Source organism: Hyla sarda, chromosome 4, assembly GCF_029499605.1.
Source record: "Hyla sarda isolate aHylSar1 chromosome 4, aHylSar1.hap1, whole genome shotgun sequence".
Taxonomy (NCBI): Eukaryota; Metazoa; Chordata; class Amphibia; order Anura; family Hylidae; genus Hyla; species Hyla sarda.
The window spans coordinates 415,694,405-415,716,824 of record NC_079192.1 but is presented as its reverse complement, the minus strand read 5'-3'; the positions used below and the strand labels follow the sequence as shown (position 1 = coordinate 415,716,824).

The following is a 22,420-nucleotide window of genomic DNA, read 5'->3' as shown; positions in this document are numbered from 1 at the left end:
AGTGTGTGCAGTGTTATAGGTCCCTATGGGATAACAATGATCAGTATAAGAGATCAGTGTGTGCAGTGTTATAGGTCCCTATGGGATAACAATGATCAGTATAAGAGATCAGTGTGTGCAGTGTTATAGGTCCCTATGGGATAACAATGATCAGTATAAGAGATCAGTGTGTGCAGTGTTATAGGTCCCTATGGGATAACAATGATTAGTATAAGAGATCAGTGTGTGCAGTGTTATAGGTCCCTATGGGATAACAATGATCAGTATAAGAGATCAGTGTGTGCAGTGTTATAGGTCCCTATGGGATAACAATGATCAGTATAAGAGATCAGTGTGTGCAGTGTTATAGGTCCCTATGGGAGCTGTAACACTGCAAAAAAAAAAAAAAAAGAAGTAAAAAAAAAGTTAATAAATGTGATTTAACCCTTTCCTTAATAAAAGTTCAAATCACCCCCCTTTTCCCATAAAAAAAAAAAAAAAACATGTAAATAAAAATAAATATAAACATATGTGGTATCGCCACGTGCGTAAATATCCGAACTATAAAAATATATAATTAATTAACCCGCACGGTCAATGGCGCGCGCGCAAAAAAATTCCAAAGTCCAAAATAACGTATTTTTGGTTGCTTTTTATATCACGAAAAAATGAATAAAAAGCTATCAAAAAGTCCGATCAATAAAAAAATGGCGCCGCTAAAAACTTCAGATAAGGCGCAAAAAATGAGCCCTCAAACCGCCCTATACACGGAAAAATAAAAAAGTTATAGGGGTCAGAAGATGACATTTTTAAACGTATAAATTTTCCTGCATGTAGTTATGATTTTTTCCAGAAGTGCGACAAAATCAAACCTATATAAGTAGGGGATCATTTTAACCGTATGGACCTACAGAATCATGATAAGGTGTAATTTTTACCGAAATATGCACTGCGTAGAAACGGAAGCCCCCAAAAAGTTACAAAATGCCATTTTTTCTTCAATTTCATCGCACAATGATTTTTTTTTTCCGTTACGCCGTAGATTTTTGGGTAAAATGACTAATGTCACTGCAAAGTAGAATTGGTGGCGCAAAAAAGCCATAATATGGATTTTAGGTGCAAAATTGAAAGGGTTATGATTTTTAAAAGGTAAGGAGGAAAAAACGAAAGTGCAAAAATGGAAAAACCCGTGGTCCTTAAGGGGTTAAAGGGGTACTCCGCTGGAAAACATATATATATTTTTTTTTTTTTAAATCAACTGGTGCCAGAAAGTTAAACAGATGTGTAAATTAATTCTATTTAAAAATCTTAATCCTTCCAGTACTTATCAGCTGCTGTATGATCCACAGGAAGTTCTTTTCTTTTTGAATTTCCTTTCTGCCTGACCACAGTGTTCTCTGCTGACACCTCTGTTCATTTTAGGAACTGTCCATAGCAAACCTATCCTGCTCTGGACAGTTCCTGACATGGACAGAGGTGTCAGCAGAGAGCACTGTGGTCAGCCAGAAAGGAAATCCAAAAAGAAAAGAACTTCCTGTGGATCAAATAGCAGCTGATTAAGATTAAGATTTGTTAATAGAAGTAATTTACAAATTTGTTTAACTTTCTGCCACCAGTTGATAAAAAATAAAGAAAAAGTTTACCAGGGGAGTACCCCTTTAATGAAGCACTCCACTACCTATATAGTGCAGAATAGACTAATAGAGAATAATGTAGAGGCTCTTGTGTATACCTTGTGCTTACCTGTTTAGCTAATGAAGCAGGCATGGGGGCTTTCAGCCATAATGATTCCAATTCCATCACAGAAATCATTTCCTAATGCTGCCTACATTCGTCAGGAATCCTCTGGCTTTGTAGAGAGAGGGGGTGGAGTCTGATCACTGCACCTGGTCATCTAATTAGGCTGCTGGTGCTGAAGGTCACCCACGTGAACGGATTATAGACTCATAAGTGGGTTGGGGTCAGTTCACATTATGTAAAGTTCTGATGCATTTTCTTTCTGATGGGATTTTTTGATCGCTTTTTATACATTTTTTCTCTCCCGTAAATGTATCGACCAAAAAAATGCGCAATTCTGGACTTCGGTATTTTTTTTTTACGTTTACACCATTGACCGGGTGGTTTAATAGTTTGGAAATATCTGCCCGTGGTGATACTACATATGTTTCTTTTTGTTTACATAATTGTATTAAGAAACTGGAAAAAAAGGGAAGAGTGGGGGGTGATATAAATGTTCATGAGGGAAGGGGTTAAGGGGTTTGTTAAAGGGGTACTCCACTGCTCAGCGTTTGGAACAAACTGTTCCGAACGCTGGAGTAGGGAGCTTGTGATGTCATAGCCCCACCCCCTCAATGCAAGTCTATGGGAGGAGGCGTGACGGCTGTGACCCGACAAAAACCTATGGAAAACGGATGAGCCTTTAATGTCAGCCATTTGCATCAGTTTTTTGATCCGTTTTTACTTCTGAACATGCTTATTTTTTTTTGGGGTTTATTAACTGAACAACAACGGATCTAAACGGATAACATCCGTCTGCATCCGTTATTGTCCGTTTTTTTTCTTTCTTTTTTTTAAGTCAGTTTTTATTTTTGACAGGAGAAGAACAGGACAGGTCTAGACGGCTGTGTGAACGCAGCCTTAAAGGGGTACTCCGCCCCTAGACATCTTATCCCCTATCCAAAGGATAGGGGACAAGATGTCAGATCGCCGCGGTGCCGCTGTTGGGGAGCCCCGGGATCCCCGCTGCGGCACCCCGCTATCATTACGCGAGTTCGCTCTGTGCGTAATGACGCGCAATACAGGGGCCGGAGCATCGTTACATCACGGCTCCGCCCCTCGTGACGTCACGGCCCGCCCCTTTCAAAACAAGTCTATGGGAGGGGGCGCGGCGGTCGTCACGTCACCTGCCATAGACTTGCATTAAGGGGACGGGCCGTTATGTCACGAGGGGCGGAGCCATGACATCACGCGGCTCCGTCCCCTGTATCGCCCGTCATTACGCACAGAGCGAACTCGCTCTGCGCAGTAATGATAGCGGCGCGGTGCCGCAGCGGGGATCCCGGGGGTCCCCAGCAGCGGCACCGCGGCGATCTGACATCTTATCCCCTATCCTTTGGATAGGGGGATAAGATGTCTAGGGGCGGAGTACCCCTTTAAAGGTGTGAAACAAGTCTGAACTCCCCCTTCCCTTACGATGATACAGAAGCAAAGTCTGACAAGTACCGTATCGGGCAACCCTCTCTTCTCATAGGTGAATTCCAGCTGTTGGTTTGTCGGCCCGTTGCAAAGCACTATGGGTAGGATATTTTCTGGTGGGATCACATGACCTATAAGAAGAGTAAAGCGGGTGTTATTATTTTATTGCAAAAGTTACTTTCTAGCACTTTAGTCGGGCCCAGATAAGGCGAATTGCATCGTTTGTATATTTTCGGCAATTCATAAAGGTCCTAATATTTATTTTTTTACCATAATTAATTTAATTCATAATTGAGTTATGATATTATTATTATCCTTCTGACTATATGGAGGCCCCAGCGAGATAGCGTCTCCTACAGATATAGGCTCCAGTGTCGAAGACATTCTCTGACAACTTGAAGGGGTACTCCAACATTTGTAAGTTTATCCTCTATACCAGTGTTTCCCAACCAGGGTGACCCCAGCTGTTGCAAAACTACAACTCCCAGCATGCCCGGACAGCCGGAGGCTGTCCGGGCATGCTGCGAGTTGTAGTTTTGCAACAGCTGGAGGCACCCTGGTTGGGAAACAATGGCCTTTACACAGGATGGGGGACAAGTGTCTGATCGCGGGGGTCCAATCGAATGTTGCCGAATCGGGGTAAACACGCTCCCCCCATGTATTCCCTGGAGTACATCCCTCATGTATCTATGTATGGAGGGGGCGCCATTCTAGAGGTCACGTGTGCTCCTAGCGGTCGACCCCAATGCCCGTGATTGGACACTTATCCCCAATTATGTGAACAGGCGATAAGATTTCCGGAGTACCCCTTTACCTCCTTCCCGTTATAGGACGTATGCATACATCCCAGCACCCGACATGTTCGCGCGCAGAGACGTATGCATACATCCTAGCGCAGGCAGCGCAGAAGATCGGCGGCAGGACCCGGCTGTCAATCGCATTAACCCCATAGATGCTGTGAGGGTGCTCCCCCCGTTTACCAACAGATACGATCGCGGGTCGCCGCTGGTTGCTATGGCAGCAGGAGGTCAGATCATGACCTATTAATCATTAAGGGGTTAAAGGGGTACTCCACTGGAAAACATTTGTTTTTAAATTAACTGGTGCACCAGAAAGTTAAACAGATTTGTAAATTACTTCTATTAAAACATCTTAATCCTTCCAGTACTCATCAGCTGCTGTAGGATCCACAGGAAGTTATTTTCTTTTTTTAATTTCTTTTCTGCCCGACCACAGTGCTCTCTGCTGACACCTCTGTCCATGTCAGGAACTGTCCAGAGCAGAATAGGTTTGCTATGGGGATTTGCTTGTACTCTGGACAGTTTCCGATATGGACAGAGGTGTCAGCAGAGAGCACTGTGGTCAGACAGAAAATAAATTTAAAAAGAAAAGAACTTCCTCTGGAACATCCAGCAGCTGATAAGTACTGGAAGGATTAAGATTTTTTTCATTATGATTTACAAATCTGGGAAGGAAATGTATAAAGTTGTGTAGCTCACTTAGTGGTAGATTGTACCTGAGGTTAAAGGTGTTACCTTTACCCAAAAAAGGCCTATAATTAAAATATATGGAGGTATATAAATATAATTTATATAAAACCAGTCCTCAAGGTACAATTTAAAAAGTAAGAAAAATAAGAGTTGGTCCAGTATAGGTTAATATATGGTATTTATTAGATACAACAATTGATTAAAATGTATATATAATAAAGGACAACCTAAAAGCCCCAGCAGGGCCCTTGCATGGGGTATAGGGGTCCAAAAGAATAGTGATAAAAATTATAAAAAATGGGATAAAAATGTTACATTATATTTATATACCTCCATATGATTTACAAATCTGTTTAACTTTCTGGCACCAGTTGATTTAAAATAAATAAAAATGTTTTCCACCAGAGTTCCCCTTTAAGCGCCCTACAAACTGACCTCTGCCTGTCCGACTGGTGTTTCTGAGCTGTTAGCACAATGTTCACACTTTGTTGTCAGGACGTTTAAGAAGCAATTAGCTCAGAACATAATAAAAGAGAGAGAGAAGCGTCACTCACCGCAGGAGAACTCGACTATTCTGTCCGGCTGGAGTCCGGCCGCTGCCAGGAGCTGCTGCTTAAAGTCCGCAACCTGCAAAACAACAATGATGGTCGGCCGTCAGATCTATAACATTGAAAGGTTCACTGATCAGAGAGAGATCGCAATGGATGTGACGTCTCTGATGAGACATTAATATAGTGGTGAGGGGTCCGCAGCACAGAGGCCGGGTAATGTAGGTGTCAGGAATACAATGGCCTGTTTGGCAGAGGATCCAGGTAGATGTCCGCAGCGTCTCAGTCACTGATCAGAGCGTTTCAGCAGCGTCTCAGTCACTGATCAGAGCGTTTCAGCAGCGTCTCAGTCACTGATCAGAGCGTTTCAGCAGCGTCTCAGTCACTGATCAGAGCGTTTCAGCAGCGTCTCAGTCACTGATCAGAGCGTTTCAGCAGCGTCTCAGTCACTGATCAGAGCGTTTCAGCAGCGTCTCAGTCACTGATCAGAGCGTTTCAGCAGCGTCTCAGTCACTGATCAGAGCGTTTCAGCAGCGTCTCAGTCACTGATCAGAGCGTTTCAGCAGCGTCTCAGTCACTGATCAGAGCGTTTCAGCAGCGTCTCAGTCACTGATCAGAGCGTTTCAGCAGCGTCTCAGTCACTGATCAGAGCGTTTCAACAGCGTCTCAGTCACTGATCAGAGCGTTTCAGCATCGTCTCAGTCACTGATCAGAGCGTTTCAGCAGCGTCTCAGTCACTGATCAGAGCGTTTCAGCAGCGTCTCAGTCACTGATCAGAGCGTTTCAGCAGCGTCTCAGTCACTGATCAGAGCATTTCAGCAGCGTCTCAGTCACTGATCAGAGCGTTTCAGCAGCGTCTCAGTCACTGATCAGAGCGTTTCAGCAGCGTCTCAGTCACTGATCAGAGCGTTTCAGCAGCGTCTCAGTCACTGATCCCTGGAGACGCCGAATTCCTCCTGATCCTATCTCGGCCTAATCCCCTGGAAACAGACTCTGACACTTTACACTATTTGACTTGCAGATTATCCAGTCGGAGGAGGAAACAAAATAAAATGCGGTTCCTGAAGTGAGGACACAAGGAGGGCGTCCGGCAGCTTTACCTCTTATACAACATATGGATTTTATAAATGTGCTCTCGGCTGTCCGGGCATGCTGGGAGTTGTAGTTTTGCAACAGCTGGAGGTTGACAGTTTGGAAACCACTAGTCTAGAGTGGATGTTACTGTGACACCTACCACCTAAATATTAGTTCCCCTCTAATGACAGCCGGACCCCTTGATGGCAGTTGCCTTTTATAGCAGGAATATGTCCCCTCCAGCCACACTGCATTGTTCAGTAATTAGATCAGCGTTTCCCAACCAGGGTGCCTCCAGCTGTTGCAAAACTACAACTCCCGGCATAACAGGAAAATGTATCCTAGGTGTTAATCCCACTGACATGTTAGGTGATGTTATATACAAAGACTGCTCCCTACAGATCTGTGATGAGTATATACCAGTGTTTTCCAACTAGTGTGCCTCCAGCTGTTGCAAAACTACAACTCTCAGCATGCCCGGACAGCCAACGGCTGTCCGGGCATGCTAGGAGTTGTAGTTTTGCAACACCTGGAGGCACACTAGTTGGGAAACAGCAAATTTGATGGTGCAGGGGTTAATCTATCCTCTCTGTTGCCCAAGGTGAAGGCTATCTATCCAGCCAAAGGATATATATATATATATATATATATATATATATATACACACAGAAATTTATAAATATACAAAAATATATAAATATAAAAAAAGAATATATATATATATATATATATATATATATATATATATACACACACACACACGCACATATATAAAAAAAAATGAATATATATATATATATATACACACACAGATACATATATACACACACACATTATATATATATATATATATATATATATATATATATATATATATATACACACACACACATTATATATATATATATATATACATACACACATTATATATATATATATATATATATACATACACACACACACACACACACACATATATATATTTTGTAGATTTATATATTTTTTTTTATTTTACTATTTTGCATTTATTTATTTTTTACCTTTTTCTTATCTATTTCTGATTGCTCATATACATTAACGCAATTCATATGCATTACATCTCTCTATTAGATCAGTGCTATATCAATAGCCGAGTTCTAGGTTATTCCTCTGGGTGCCCTGACAACCGGTCAGCACCCCGGGATTACATTGCAGGGGTGCCAATCAGACCACTAGGGATGTGCACCATAAACTGTTTAACCCCTTAAGGACCGAGCCCTTTTTCACCTTAAGGACCAGAGCGTTTTTTGCACATCTGACCACTGTCACTTTAAACATTAATAACTCTGGAATGCTTTTAGTTATCATTCTGATTCTGAGATTGTTTTTTTGTGACATATTCTACTTTAAAATAGTGATAAAATTTTGTCGATATTTGCATCCTTTCTTGGTGAAAAATCCCCAAATTTGATGAAAAAATTGAAAATTTAGCATTTTTCTAATTTTTAAGCTCTCTGCCTGTAAGGAAAATGGATATTCAAATTAAATTTCTTTTTGGGTCACATATACAATATGTCTACTTCATGTTTGCATCATAAAATTGATGAGTTTTTACTTTTGGAAGACATCAGAGGGCTTCAAAGTTCTGCAGCAAATTTCCAATTTTTCACAAAATTTTGAAATTCGATATTTTTCAGGGACCAGTTCAGTTTTGAAGTGGATTTGAAGGGTCATCATATTAGAAATACCCCATAAATGACCCCATTATAAAAACTACACCCCCAAAAGTATTCAAAATGACATTCAGTCAGGGTTTTAACCCTTTAGGTGTTTCACAGGAATAGCAGCAAAGTAAAGGAGAAAATTCAAAATCTTCATTTTTTACACTCGCATGTTCATGTAGACCCAATTTTTGAATTTTTGCAAGGGGTAAAAGGAGAAAATTTTTACAATTATTTGTAACCCAATTTCTCTCAAGTAAGCACATACCTCATATGTCTATGTAAAGTGTTCGGCGGGCGCAGTAGAGGGCTCAGAAGGGAAGGAGCGACAAGGGGATTTTGGAGAAAACATTTTTCTGAAATGGTTTTTGGGGGGCATGTCACCTTTAGGAAGCCCCTAGGGTGCCAAAACAGCAAAAAAAAAACACATGGCATACCATTTTGGAAACTAGACCCCTTGGGGAACGTAACAATGGATAAAGTGAACCTTAATACCCCACAGGGGTTTCACGACTTTTGCATAAGTAAAAAAAAAATTATAATTTTACCTAAAATGCTTGATTTTCCAAAAAAATTACATTTTTACAAAGGGTTAAAGCAGAAAATACCCCCAAAAATTTGAAGCCCAATCTCTCCCGATTCAGAAAACACCCCATATGGGGGTGAAAAGTACTCTGCTGGCGCACTACAGGTCTCAGAAGAGAAGGAGTCACATTTGGCTTTTTTGAAGGAAATTTTGCTCTGGGTGCATGCCGCATTTAGGAAGCCCTTATGGTGCCAGGACAGCAAAAAAACCTCACATGGCATACCATTTTGGAAACTAGACCCCTTGGGGAACGTAACAAGGGGTAAAGTGAGCCTTAATACCCCACAGGGGTTTCACGACTTTTGCATAAGTAAAAATAAAATAAAAAATTTTACCTAAAATGCTTGATTTTCCCAAAAAATTACATTTTTACAAAGGGTTAAAGCAGAAAATACCCCCCAAAATTTGAAGCCCAATCTCTCCCGATTCAGAAAACACCCCATATGGGGGTGAAAAGTGCTCTGCTGGCACACTACAGGTCTCAGAAGAGAAGTAGTCACATTTGGCTTTTTTGAAGGAAATTTTGCTCTGGGGGCATGCCGCATTTAGGAAGCCCGTATGGTGCCAGGACAGCAAAAAAAAAACACATGGCATCACATTTTGGAATCTAGACCCCTCCGGGAAAGTAACAGTTATACAGTGAGTACTTACACCTCACAGGTTTTTTGAACAGTGGGCCGTAAAAGTGAAAAATTTGATTTTGTTTGCACTATATTGATAGTGTTACCCCAAATGTTTCATTTTCACATTGGGTAATAGGGCAAAAGGCCCCCAAAATTTGTAGAACAATTTTGTCTGAGAAAAAAAAATACCCCATATGTGGATGTAAATTGCTCTGTGGACGCACTGCAATCCTCAGAATAGAAGGAGTGAAAATTTTGTTGAAATTGAAGTCGGGGGTCCCGTGCATTTATAAAGCCCCCAAAAGCAAAAATAAACCCACATGTGACACCATTTTAGAAACTACACCCCTCAATGAACGTAACAAGGGGTACAGTGGGAAATAACACCTCACAGGTTTTTTGAAAAGTGGTCCATAAATTGGAAAATTTGATTTTTTTACACTAAAATGCTGGCGTTATCCAATTTTTTACATTTTCACAAGGGTTAATATGAGATATTGGGTTACAAATTTTTGAGGGCTTTTCCACCTGACTATAAAAATACATCCACATATGGGGTAACGTGCTGGGCGGGCGCACAACAAGGCTCAGAAGTCATAGAGGTCACTTTGTATTTGTGACCTTTGGCATATCAGTAGCTGACGGTTACATACATTCCGAGGAAAATACAAAAATGAATCACCCACATGTGACACTATTACAGAAAGTACCCACCCTGAGGAATGGGTATAGGGGTAAAGAGGACATTTTTAACGCACAGGTGTTTCCTAAATTTATTTTCCAGGAATGAATGAAGGGTAGCTTTTGAAAATTGCAATTTTCAACCTATGTTCTGCTTCATCTTTCTGGGAACAACTAACATGTGACTCCGAATTGTCGCCTGGAAATACGACAGAGCTCAGCGAGAACTCTTCGCATTTGAGGTGGATGTTTGTTACGGACCTAACAGTTACATACATTCAGAGGAAAATACAAGAAAGGAACACCCACATGTGAGAATACTATAAACAGTACACCCCTAGGGAAGGTGTATAGGGTGAAGTGGAGATTTGGAACAGACGGGTGTTCCCTTCATTTATTTTCCAGGAATGGATGAAGAGTACTATGGGGGGAAGAAAATTGCAATTTTAGAACTGATGTGCCAATTATTTTCCCAGAATGATGACCCAGAGTACAGCCAAAAGTAAAAATGATGCCCGCCCCAAACCCTATACTCTGAATCATCATTCTGGGAAGGGAATGTGTGGGGCCGTCCCTATTCTGTTACCTCAAATGCGCAACCCGCTCAGGTGGGGAGAGAGAGCGTTGCGCATTTGAAGCAACTGCAAACCTCCAATGCCGTTGACTCTGTGTCCCATAACCCATTTTTTGGGGGACAAAGATGTTATGATGGGCATTGGGAAAGAGGTTTTGGGTTTGATTTTTTTGTGGGTAGGGTATTTTGGTATAAAATTTGGAAGTCAATGTACCCTGGACTGGTACATTGGAGCTGAATTCTGGGGAATTAAAATCAGGGAAAAGGATTAAAAATTTAGTACTCCATGGAAGTGTGATACTCCCTGAAGCAGTTTTTAACGCAGAGGCCCGGATGATCGGGGCAAGTGTCACACTGAGTGGTGGTGTCCTTCCAAATCCCCCTCCTGTGACACACTCTGCATTTTTTCTGAGATCGTCCCTTCTTTCCAGTGTGGGGGACCTCACCTGGAAAGTGTTGGCCGGGGACGATCCGGGGCACTGAAGTTCCAGAGGTGCTCTGACCCGCTCTTTGGCGGTCACCAAAGATGAGGGCCCTTAGAACTACCTCTTGAAACTCCAGGTATGTCCCTGTGTTGCCAGCGTTCTGGTACAGTATAAAAGAGTTGTACATGGCAACCTGTACCATGTAGACCGCAACCTTTTTATACCATACACGTGTTTTCCGCATGGCATTATATGGCTTGAGGACTTGATCAGCAAGATCAACTCCCCCCATATACCGATTGTAGTCCAGAATACAATCGGGCTTGAGGACCGGTCCCGCGGTACCTCGCACAGGGACAGGGGTGCTGCCATTCCCATGAATTGTGGTGAGCATAAGGACATCCCTCTTGTCCTTATACCGGACCAACAACAGGTTCTCATGGGAAAAGGCACGGGACTCACCCCGGGGGATAGGAGCATGTAGGGGATGGGGCGGAAGGCCTCTTTGATTCTTCCGGACTGTCCCACAAGCGACCGTGGATCTGGCGGCGAGGGATGTGAAAAGAGGGATACTAGTATAAAAGTTATCCACGTAAAGGTGGTAACCTTTATCTAGCAATGGGTGCAAAAGGCCCCAAACGATTTTCCCGCTAACACCCAGAGTGGGGGGACATTCTGGGGGTTCAAAACGGGAATCTCGTCCCTCATACACTATAAACTTGCAAGTGTACCCGGAGGTACTCTCGCAAAGTTTATACATCTTCACGCCATACCGCGCTCGCTTGGTCGGGATGTATTGCCGGAAGCTGAGTCTCCCCTTGAAGCTGATGAGCGACTCATCAATAGAGACCTCCCGCCCCGGGACATAGGCCTCCCAAAATCTGGCCCCGAAGTGATTGATGACCGGCCTGATTTTATACAGGCGGTCATACGCGGGATCAGTTCGGGGGGGACATGCCGCATTATCAGCATAATGCAAACATCTCCGAATGGCCTCGAACCGGGAGCGTGCCATGGCCATACTGTAGAGGGGTGTCTGGTAAAAGACGTCCCCAGTCCAATATTGCCTGACACAGGGTTTTTTAACTATACCCATATGCAGCGCGAGGCCCCAAAAGGTCCTCATTTCGGCTGCATCGACTGGAGTCCAGCCGCCGGGTCTAGCTAAAAGTGAGCCCGGGTTAGCGGCGACGAACTGTTGGGCGTACAGATTCGTCTGTGTAACCATTAGATTAACAAAGTCGTCACTGAAAAAATGACCGAAAAAGTCCTTTTCAGTGAACCCGGCGATGTTAATTTTGATTCCTGAGTCGCCAACAAACTCAGGAATCACGGGCTCGTGGTCCGCTGGCTCAGCCCAGACAAGTTCTCCGGTACAAGGTACCAGTGACCTTGGCAGGGGGGCTTCACTAGTATGAGCGCCAGGGGGACTCATACTAGCATGGGGCACAGGGTCAAGGGCAGAGGAGGTTTGCGGCACCGCACGGCGGCGTCTCCGCCGCCTTGGTGGCTCATCATCAGAACTAGATGATGAGGAGGACGATGAAATAAGGAAGGTGGGGTCTTCATCGTCCTCTGAGCCGCTCTCGGTGTCAGAGGCAATTATGGCATATGCCTCCTCCGCCGAAAACGCTCTGCGGGCCATTTCCCTACTCTAATGGGGATACGGGTATGTGTGTGTGTGGGGGGGGAAACTTTATTGGTGTGTGTGCTGCGTGTGGTGTGGTGCGATACTACCTCCCTAACCCGCCCTAACCCAACCTAACCTAACCTAACCCGCCCTAACAAAAAAAATATATAAAATAAAAAGGGGACTTTTTTTTTTTTTTTTAAAGGGGACTTCTAGCGCAAAAAAGCCCTGCGCCAAAAAAAAGCGTTTATCTATTCAGTGGTGTGCGCACTGATTAGCGCTTGTGGCGGCAGGGGGCGCAGAAGTCAGTGGGGGGTCCAGCCACTCAGCCCAGAACAGTGGCTGGTGGCTTGTTCACAGACCCCCACACAAAAAACCCGAAAAATAAAATAAAAAAACGCTTTACCCCGAAAAAAAATGCACCCACCTGAACCCCAAAAAAATGCTGATCAGTGATAAATCACCGACAGCGGTGGGACAGGCTGCACACACAGGTACGGTCCGTCCACACAGTACACTCCTGCTACTGGTGGCACGGATCGCCTATGGGTGCAAAAAAAAAATACGCGTTAACCGAAAAAAGTGCCTTTACCACAAAAAAAACGCTGATCAGTGATAAATCACTGACAGCGGTGAGGCACGCCGCACACACAGGTACGGTCCGGCCACACAGTACACGCCTGCTACTGGTGGCACGGACCGCCTATGGGTGCAAAAAAAGCGCTAGAAAACGCGAAAAAAAGCGCCGGCACCACAAAAAAAACGCTGATCAGTACTACGGGACTGATCAGCGGCGGGTGGGCTTTAACAAACGGTGGCGGACCGCTCTTTTATAACTAAGAGGGTCCGCACACACGCTTAGGGAAAAAAAAAAAAAAAGATCTGCGCCAAAAAAAAAGGCTGGCGGCAGACCGCAGCGACCCAGCAGGGCCGGGGTCACGCAGCTAAAGGTGCTACGGACCCACGGACACCCACTGAGGTACGCCGAAAAAAAAATGAAAAAATAAGGCTTTTTTTTTTTAACCCTAACCTGTCCCTACCTAATCTAAAGCTAACCCTGTGTGATTTCTGTGCCAAGGGGCCACAGAAAAGGGGGCAAGGGGCACTTTTTTCAACTGAGGGGATGGTGGGCAGCACGGGGCTCCGTCCTGCACACCAGATCTAAGTGGAATGGGGGGCAGAACGGAGCAACGTGCTCCTAGCCCCCACCATCCCCTCCTATTACATTGTGATTGGTGTGGCCACTTTGGCCACCCAATCACAACTGTACTGAGGGGGGTGGCCACAATGCCAGCCCCCAGTACAGTACGGATGGTGATTGGTGGTGTATACTACACCACCAGTCACCATCTATATCCAGGTCACAGGGTCACACGTGACCCTGATGACCCGGAACCGCTGCAGAACGCCGGTAAGTAGTTACCGGCGTCCTGCAGCGATCGCCGGTATAGGAGGTCCTCCGGACCTCCTCCGGCACACTGCCGGGATGTCTGCTGATAGAAATCAGCAGACATCCGGCTCCGATCCCCGCCCGGCGAGCGGCGGGGAACGGAATCGCAGCGCATCGCTCATCTGAATTGATGAGCGATGTGCTGCGATCGCCGACATGGGGGGACATAATGACCCCCCTGGGCGATATGCCGGGATGCCTGCTGAACGATTTCAGCAGGCATCCGGCTCCGGCGCCCCTCCGGCTAGCGGCGGGGGCCGGAAATGCTCAGGGCGTATCCATACGCCCTCGGCCCTTAAGGACTTGGAAACGGGGGCGTATGATACGCCCTATGTCCTTAAGGGGTTAAAGGGGTACTCCGGTGGAAAACTGTTTTTTTAAATCAACTGGTGCCAGAAAGTTAAACAGATTTGTACATTACTTCTATTAAAAAATCTTAATCCTTCCAGTACTTATTAGCTGCTGAATACTACAGAGGAAATTATTTTCTTTTTGGAACACAGAGCTCTCTGCTGACGTCTCTGTCCATTTTAGGAACTGTCCAGAGCAGGAGAAAACCTCCATAGCAAACATATGCTGCTCTGGACAGTTCCTAAAATGGACAGAGATGTGTCAGCAGAGAGCACTGTGCTTGTGATGTCAGCAGAGAGCTCTGTGTTCCAAAAAGAAACAAATTTCCTCTGTAGTATTCAGCAGCTAATAAGTACTGGAAGGATTAAGATTTTTTAATAGAAGTAATTTACAAATCTGTTTAACTTTCTGGCACCAGTTGATAATAAAAAAAAAGTTTTGCACCAGAGTACTCCTTTAAATGCCGCGATCGCTATTGATTGCGTCCATTAAACAGTTAAATGATCATCGTCCAAATTATCTGGCTAGTGTCAGCTGCAGTTGGCACCCGCCGAGCACGCACCATACTCCTTCACCGGACCCATGTGGTAAACGTACGTCATGGGTCGCCTCTGTGCTGCTCCATTGTGACAGCAGGTGGCGTCACCTGAGGTTACTAATTGTGGCCTTATGGCAGAAGTGTCTTGACCTCTAGATTTATCTGATCCATCTTACAGGGCCTGCGGCCGGACAGGATCCTGATACTAGGGTGGTCTTAAAGGGGACCTCTCATCAAATAAACTTTTGATATATTTTAGATTAATGAATGTTGAATAACTTTCCAATAGCCGGTTAATGAGAAATATGCTTCTTTCTATTGTATTTTTCCCGATCAGTCCTGTCAGCAAGCATTTCTGACTCATGCTGGAGTCCTAAACACTCAGAGCTGCCAGCCTGCTTTGTTCACAGCCAAACAGACTGTGAACAAAGCAGGCTGGCAGCTCTGAGTGTTCTCCTTTGTGAACAAAGCAGACTGGCAGCTCGTAGTGTTTAGGACTCCAGCATGAGTCTGAAATGCTTGCTGTCAGGACTGGTAGGGAGACCCCTAGTGGTCATTTCTTCAAAGTGGAAAATTAAATAGAAAGAAGCATATTTTTTAATAACATGCAATTGTAAAGTTATTCTGCCTACATTACTCTATAATATATCAAAAGGTTTTCTGATGAGAGGTACCCTTTAATGTTATGGCTGATCAGTGTATACATCACACAATACTGCTCTACACACAGACGGGCCTTGTATACAGATCCCAGCCGGCGTTCCCTGAGGGGCGTACAGACTTGAGGAGCGGGACGGCTCTGGTGACAAGTAAGGCTGCGTTCACACGGCCGTCTAGACACGTCCCGTTCTTCTCCCGTCAAAAATAAAAACAGACAATAACGGATGCAAACGGATGACATTAAAGGCTCATCAGTTTTTCAACTTCAATGTTAAATTTACTGTATCAGTTTTTTCTTCTGTTTTTTTGACGGAAGAAAAAATACTGCATGTGCCGTTTTTTCTGCCGTCAAAAAAACGGAAGTGAGCACAGACGGGTACAAACGAATCGTAAAAAAAAAAATCCCATTGACATGAATGGGATTTTTTGTTTTTTAAACCGTTTTTAATCCGTTTACAGCCTGAAAGAACGGAACCGAAACGGGGAAAAAAAACCAGGGACAGGCGGCCGTGTGAACGCAGCCTAACTAGGTCACAGTTCTGCTTCCTTACCGGCTGCATGGTCCCTCCAGCGATGATCACAGAACGACAGTCCTTCAGGACTTGGGCGAAATGCACAGCTGGGTTCAGCATGAGGAACTTCAGACTGCTCTGCGCCACGGTACCTGTGGGGACACACGTGTCATCTCCTCATTGGTGCACAGACCTATAGGCGCCGATCATACACTTCTGTACGAGTCGCCGCAATAAGAATGAACGTGCTTGTTCTTTTGTAGGAATCGATCCAGAACGGCACTATAGTCTATGGGACAGCACTTAAAGGGGTACTCCACTGGAAAACATTTTTTAACTCGACTGGTGCCAGAAAGTTAAACAGATTTGTAAATTACTTCTATTAAAAAATCTTAATCCTTACAGTACTTATCAGCTGCTGTTATGATCCACAGGAAGTTCTTTTCTTTTTAAATTTCCTTTCTGCCTGACCACAGTGCTCTCTGCTGACACCTCTGTCCATTTTAGGAACTGTCCAGAGCGGGATAGGATTCGTGACGTCACAGCCACGCCCCCCTCAATGCAAGTCTATGGGAGGGGGCGTGACGCCCGTCACGCCCCCTCCCATAGACTTGCATTGAGGGGGTATTGCCGTGACGTCACGAGCCTCCGCCCCGCATCGCCAGTTGTCTGTCACAGAGCGAAGTTTACTTCATGCACCGGATGTCTGGGGTGTCGCAGCCGAGACAGTGGGAGTCTCCAGCAGCAGGACCCCCGCAATCAGACATCTTATCCCCTATCCTTTGGATAGGGGATAAGATGTCTAGGGGTGGAGTACCCCTTTAAGATAGGAAAAGTTATTTCATCATTGCAGCCGTCCCCATCTGAAGAGACATAAGACAGATGACGACTAGAGATGAGCGAACCTACAGTAAATTCGATTCGTCACGAACTTCTCAGCTCGGCGGTTGCTGACTTTTCCTGCATAAATTAGTTCAGCTTTCCGGTGCTCCGGTGGGCTGGAAAAGGTGGATACAGTCTTAGGAAAGAGTCTCCAAGGACTGTATCCACCTTTTCCAGCCCACGGGAGCACCTGAAAGCTGAACTCATTTATGCAGGAAAAGTCATCAACTGCCGAGCCGAGAAGTTCCTGACGAATCGAATTTACTGAAAGTTCGCTCATCTCTACCCCCGACGATCCCTCTGATATATTTATTTTTATCTGAATTAATTTTAGTTTTTTTTCATTACTAAAAATTCTATTCTGTTACCTGCATAAAAATTAAATGTGAGATCTATGTAAGATAGACCAAGCGGACCCCATTACCCAGCGGGCTCTATCACGTGGGGGGGGGGGTCCGCTCCGTCCTTCTGTAACACAGAACCTCACAGATCTGCGCACTGGGATTATGGATTGAGAATAAACGCTTTCAATAGTCTCCTCCATAAGATTCGCTTCTGCCGAGCTGGTACTGACAGCCAGCATTGTGCTCCATAATAAAGAATTCATGCTCAGTCATCAATAATAAATGTCTTCTTCAGACCAAGCAAGCGAACGCCTCGGAGGCAGAGCGATAGAGAACGCCGCATCGTACCTTGTAGCTGCACCAGGACTCGGCCATCTTTGTTAGCGTTGGTCAATGCAAAGAGGAAGCTTTCGATCTGCATGAGGGGGGATGCGCTCCGCGCGGGGCCGTTCTCTTGTAAACCATCGGCCGCCCCTGTAATAGAGATGATACAATGATTTGTACAATATATACACATCAGAGGCGGCGGTCCCAGCAGGCACAACCCCATTGGTAATGTTGGGATTCTCTATGGCCCTGTCTCCAGATACTAGGACCCCCCATTCTCCTTCTCCTATTTACACCCCAGTCCCGCTCTCACCTTCTCCCTGGCTCTTCTGATTCAGATTTTGTAGAAATTGCTGCAGTCCTCCACTTTTGGGAGCTTCCTTCGCCGGGATGATCACAGCCGTCCCTCCAAACTTCTCAGTGAAGCCGAACAACTTGCAAAAAGAAGGAAAAGCAAATAATGAATTATAGAGTAATGAGCCAAGAACTAGACTAAAAGCCGTCGGTATACAGTATGTGGGTCACATGACCGCGATCTTCCCTTATTCACTATTTTGAACAAGGAGAAAGCCACTGCAAGACCCAATACAGACTCCTCTGTCCCCTCCCTCTAGACTCCTCTGTCCCCTCCCTCTAGACTCCTCTGTCCTCTCCCTTCAGACTCCTCTGTCCCCTCCCTTCAGACTCCTCTGTCCCCTCCCTCTAGACTCCTGTCCCCTCCCTCTAGACTCCTCTGTCCCCTCCCTTAAGACTCCTCTGTCCCCTCCCTTCAGACTCCTCTGTCCCCTCCCTTCAGACTCCTCTGTCCCCTCCCTTCAGACTCCTCTGTCCCCTCCCTTCAGACTCCTCTGTCCCCTCCCTTCAGACTCCTCTGTCCCCTCCCTTCAGACTCCTCTGTCCCCTCCCTTCAGACTCCTCTGTCCCCTCCCTTCAGACTCCTGTCCCCTCCCTCTAGACTCCTCTGTCCCCTCCCTTCAGACTCCTCTGTACCTTTCCTTCAGACTCCTCTGTCCCCTCCCTTCAGACTCCTCTGTCCCCTGCCTCTAGACTCCTCTGTCCCCTCCCTTCAGACTCCTCTGTACCCTTCCTTCAGACTCCTCGGTCCCCTCCCTTCAGACTCCTCAATCCCCTCCCTTCAGACTCCTCTGTCCCCTCCCTTCAGACTCCTCTGTCCCCTCCCTTCAGACTCCTCTGTCCCCTCCCTTCAGACTCCTCTGTCCCCTCCCTTCAGACTCCTCTGTCCCCTCCCTTCAGACTCCTCTGTCCCCTCCCTCTAGACTCTTCCAGACTCCTCTGTCCCCCCCCCTTCAGACTCATCTGTCCCCTCCCTCTAGACTCTTCCAGACTCCTCTGTCTCCTCCCTCTAGACTTTTATAGACTCCTCTGTCCCCTCCCTCTAGACTCTTCTGTCCCCTCCTCCATATTCCTTTGTCCCTTCCCTCCAGTTTTCTTTTGTCCCCTCCTCCAGACACATCTGCCTCTTTCAGACTCCTCCCTTCAGACTTCTTTGTTGCTTCTCTATCCCCCCTTAGACCCCTCTGCTCCCTTCTCTAACTTCTCAGACTCCTCTGTCCCCTCCACCTCCAGATCCTTTCATCCCATGTTTATTTAATGTGTTTGGACAGCTTTAGGCAAGAGACAAATCAAAACGCATCAGGTCTCTGCTCTATTCTACTCATTAGACGTGGGTGGGGGGGGGGGGGACAGGTCAGGGATCCCCCCTCTGTTTCTCTCACTTCCATGTATATATCCCCCTTACCTTTCTGCCGATCATGCTTTTCGTACAATATCTATGGACCTGCGTGGGAGAGAGAAGCGAGGAATCACACAATACTAAGGATGCAGAATATCATAACTTATGGAGCTGGAGCTGAAAACTGACAAGTGAAGAACTAACACACAGGATAGATTCTCCCGAAATAGAGCAGTATGACAGGAGAGATAAATATACACCAGGAAAATATGATCGATAAAGCGAACGGCCAGAAATCAGCCGCCAAGGGGCCGCACAGGCTTATTAATGGGTCCCTCGCCTCCTGACTTCATCTATTATGTGCCCTGATCGGCTTTTTCCCCTTCAATTTTAGGCTCCCCCCAAGATCCCAGATACAATCTGAGTCTTATACGCCTCAAGCTCAATGTCACCATCTCCCTAATAGGAAAGAAAGTCACAGCTTTTTTGTGATTACTTCTGCTCAAAAGAGAAACACCGAAATCATGCTCATAACTAAATAACTAACTAAATAAATAAATATTGAAGTGTTGTTGGGGGGAGTGAGCTAGTCTGTCTGTCTTTCTTTTCATGGTTGTACAATATCTATGCAATGTATGAATGACACAGGAATTAAGGGGGGGGGGGTTGTGGTTTCGTTTTGTTGTTTGAAAAATGTTCAATAACATTTTTCTGATTTAAAAAAATAATAATAATAATATTACTGCAACAATAAATAAATAAAAATATAAAGAAATAAATATAAAGAAATAAAAATGTAAAGAATTTTAAATATAATTATCTTTAAAAATAAATAAATAACTTATAAAATAAATAAATGAATGAATATATAAATATATTTGAAAATAAATTAGTAACTTAATAAATAAATAAAATTCTCAAAAAACCTAGGAAAACTTTTGGCATCGTTCCTGAATTTCACTTGCATTAAAGCTGCATCACTTCTCTACTTGCTCTGATTCTCAAGAGATGATAAAGATGTGAAGTGAAACATGAAAAATTCAGAAGGGAAATCTAACGTTCCGAGCGTCCGTAGAGGATCGCAACAAATACATAGATAAAATGTAACAGGAAAATGTATCCTAGGTGTTAATCCCGCTGACATGTTAGGTGATGTTATATACAGAGACTACTCCCTACAGATCTGTGATGAGTATAAACCAGTGTTTTCCAACCAGGGTGCCTCCAGCTGTTGCAAAACTACAACTCCCAGCATGCCCGGACAGCCAATGGATGTCTGGGCATGCTGGGAGTTGTAGTTTTGCAACAGCTGGAGGAAGACTAGTTGGGAAACACTGTTCTTTGTCCAAGAGAAGGGCAATTCTTCATCCATGGTTTCCACTGAGATTTCTTCCCTTCTCCTAAGTGCTGGAGAGCCAAAGGCTGTCTGGGCATGCTGGGATTTGTAGCTTTGCAACAGCTGGAGGCACCCTGGTCAGGAAACCCTGCTCTAAGCCCAAGGAAAAAAACATCCTTCAGTCATGTTTCCCTAGAGAAACCTCCATGTGGGGAGTTGTAGTTTTGCAACAGCTGGAGGCATGCAGCTTAGAAAACACAGGTATATACCTCCAATAGTTCACGTCAGTGGACGGATCAGAGAAGAGGATCATAATACCTTGAAGAGATTGATATTGTCCACCTGACTGTAGAAGAGGAAATCATTGATGGACTTCAGTGTTGTACCTGGGAAACACAAAATGCAGATATAATCATGTGTGTTAGATGTATAGGTCCGGACATGACGATGTATCGCTCTATGTATCACTGGAGACATATAGGTGATAGGAAATATGGGAAATGATGGGAAATATCTGTCTCAGTAAACACCAGTGTCGCAGCCTTAACTATGTAAGTAGGGAAAGAGGAACGAGGACACATAAAGGGATCAGGGTATAGAAGACCATGGTGTATCATGCTGCTTCCTCCTCACTCTATCTCATATCTATCTATCTATCTCATATCTATCTATCTATCTATCTCATATCTATCTATCTATCTCATATCTATCTATCTCATACCTATCTATCTATCTCATACCTATCTATCTCATATCTATCTCTCTATCTATCTCATATCTATCTATCTCATATCTATCTATCTCATATCTATCTATCTATCTCATATCTATCTATCTCATATCTATCTATATCTCATACCTATCTCATATCTATTTATCTATCTATCATATCTATCCCTCACATCTATCTATCTATCTATCTATCTATCTCATATCTATCTATCTATCTCATATCTATCTATCTCATATCTATCTATCTATCTATATCTCATACCTATCTCATATCTATTTATCTATCTATCATATCTATCTCTCACATCTATCTATCTATCTATCTATCTATCTATCTCACATCTATCTATCTATCTAGCATCAACATGCTTGAGAAAGCCGGTGAATAGACCGGTGAAACGTTGTATCACTTTTTTTCTGCATGGGACAATAAATCCCCTTTGAATTGCTCTTGGAGTCCTGCGGATTTTTCTGTGTATTATCTGGATAGACCGTGACCGTCTCTTCTTCGTCGGCACCCATTTTTTACCTCTGCATTTTGGGTTGTGCTGCCAACTACAAGCTTGTGTATCTATCTATCTCATATGTATTTATCTATCTCACATCTAACTATCTATCTCATATCATATCCATCCATCTTGTATATATCAATCTATATCACATTCATCCATCTCATGTAATGTCATCTCCATCACATATCATATTCTACACATCTCATGTCATATCCATCCTTCTTAAATCATATCTATTCATCTCATGTCAGATCTATTCATCTCACATCCATCCATCTTCCTTATCCCTCTCTATTCACTCAACCTATATATAAGAGATCACTATGCTGTATGGGAATTCCTCGGATACTCACCTGGCTGAGATACTTTCTGGAAGTTTGGGTTCTGCTTGACGTTACCTGTGAACATAGGGCAGGGTTATATCTTACACCTTATTGTTGGGTGACCATACACAAATATCATCTAAGTTACAGTGAATGTAACAGGGGCCGGGGATCACACATCACTACCCACATTTTCCTAGTTGGCAGTGCCACTTATCTGCAGAATCCAGGTCACTGTCACACGTACAGACGTGT

General features: G+C 44.3%; 1 protein-coding gene across 3 annotated transcripts in view; it reads right to left on the bottom strand.

The window, feature by feature from the left end:
- Positions 1 to 22,420, bottom strand: part of DDX11 (DEAD/H-box helicase 11) — a 113,301-nt gene that overhangs the window by 11,742 nt on the left and 79,139 nt on the right. For 2 of the 3 annotated variants that reach the window (XM_056517826.1, XM_056517828.1), the window contains 8 exons: positions 22,196 to 22,240; positions 20,917 to 20,984; positions 19,329 to 19,367; positions 17,883 to 18,003; positions 17,591 to 17,716; positions 16,056 to 16,168; positions 5,219 to 5,291; positions 3,202 to 3,305 (listed from right to left, as the gene is read on the bottom strand). In XM_056517826.1, the coding sequence (XP_056373801.1) occupies positions 3,202 to 3,305; positions 5,219 to 5,291; positions 16,056 to 16,168; positions 17,591 to 17,716; positions 17,883 to 18,003; positions 19,329 to 19,367; positions 20,917 to 20,984; positions 22,196 to 22,240 (689 nt within the window). The remainder of the gene's footprint in view (positions 1 to 3,201; positions 3,306 to 5,218; positions 5,292 to 16,055; positions 16,169 to 17,590; positions 17,717 to 17,882; positions 18,004 to 19,328; positions 19,368 to 20,916; positions 20,985 to 22,195; positions 22,241 to 22,420) is intronic. The other variant, XM_056517827.1, reaches the window with a different exon arrangement.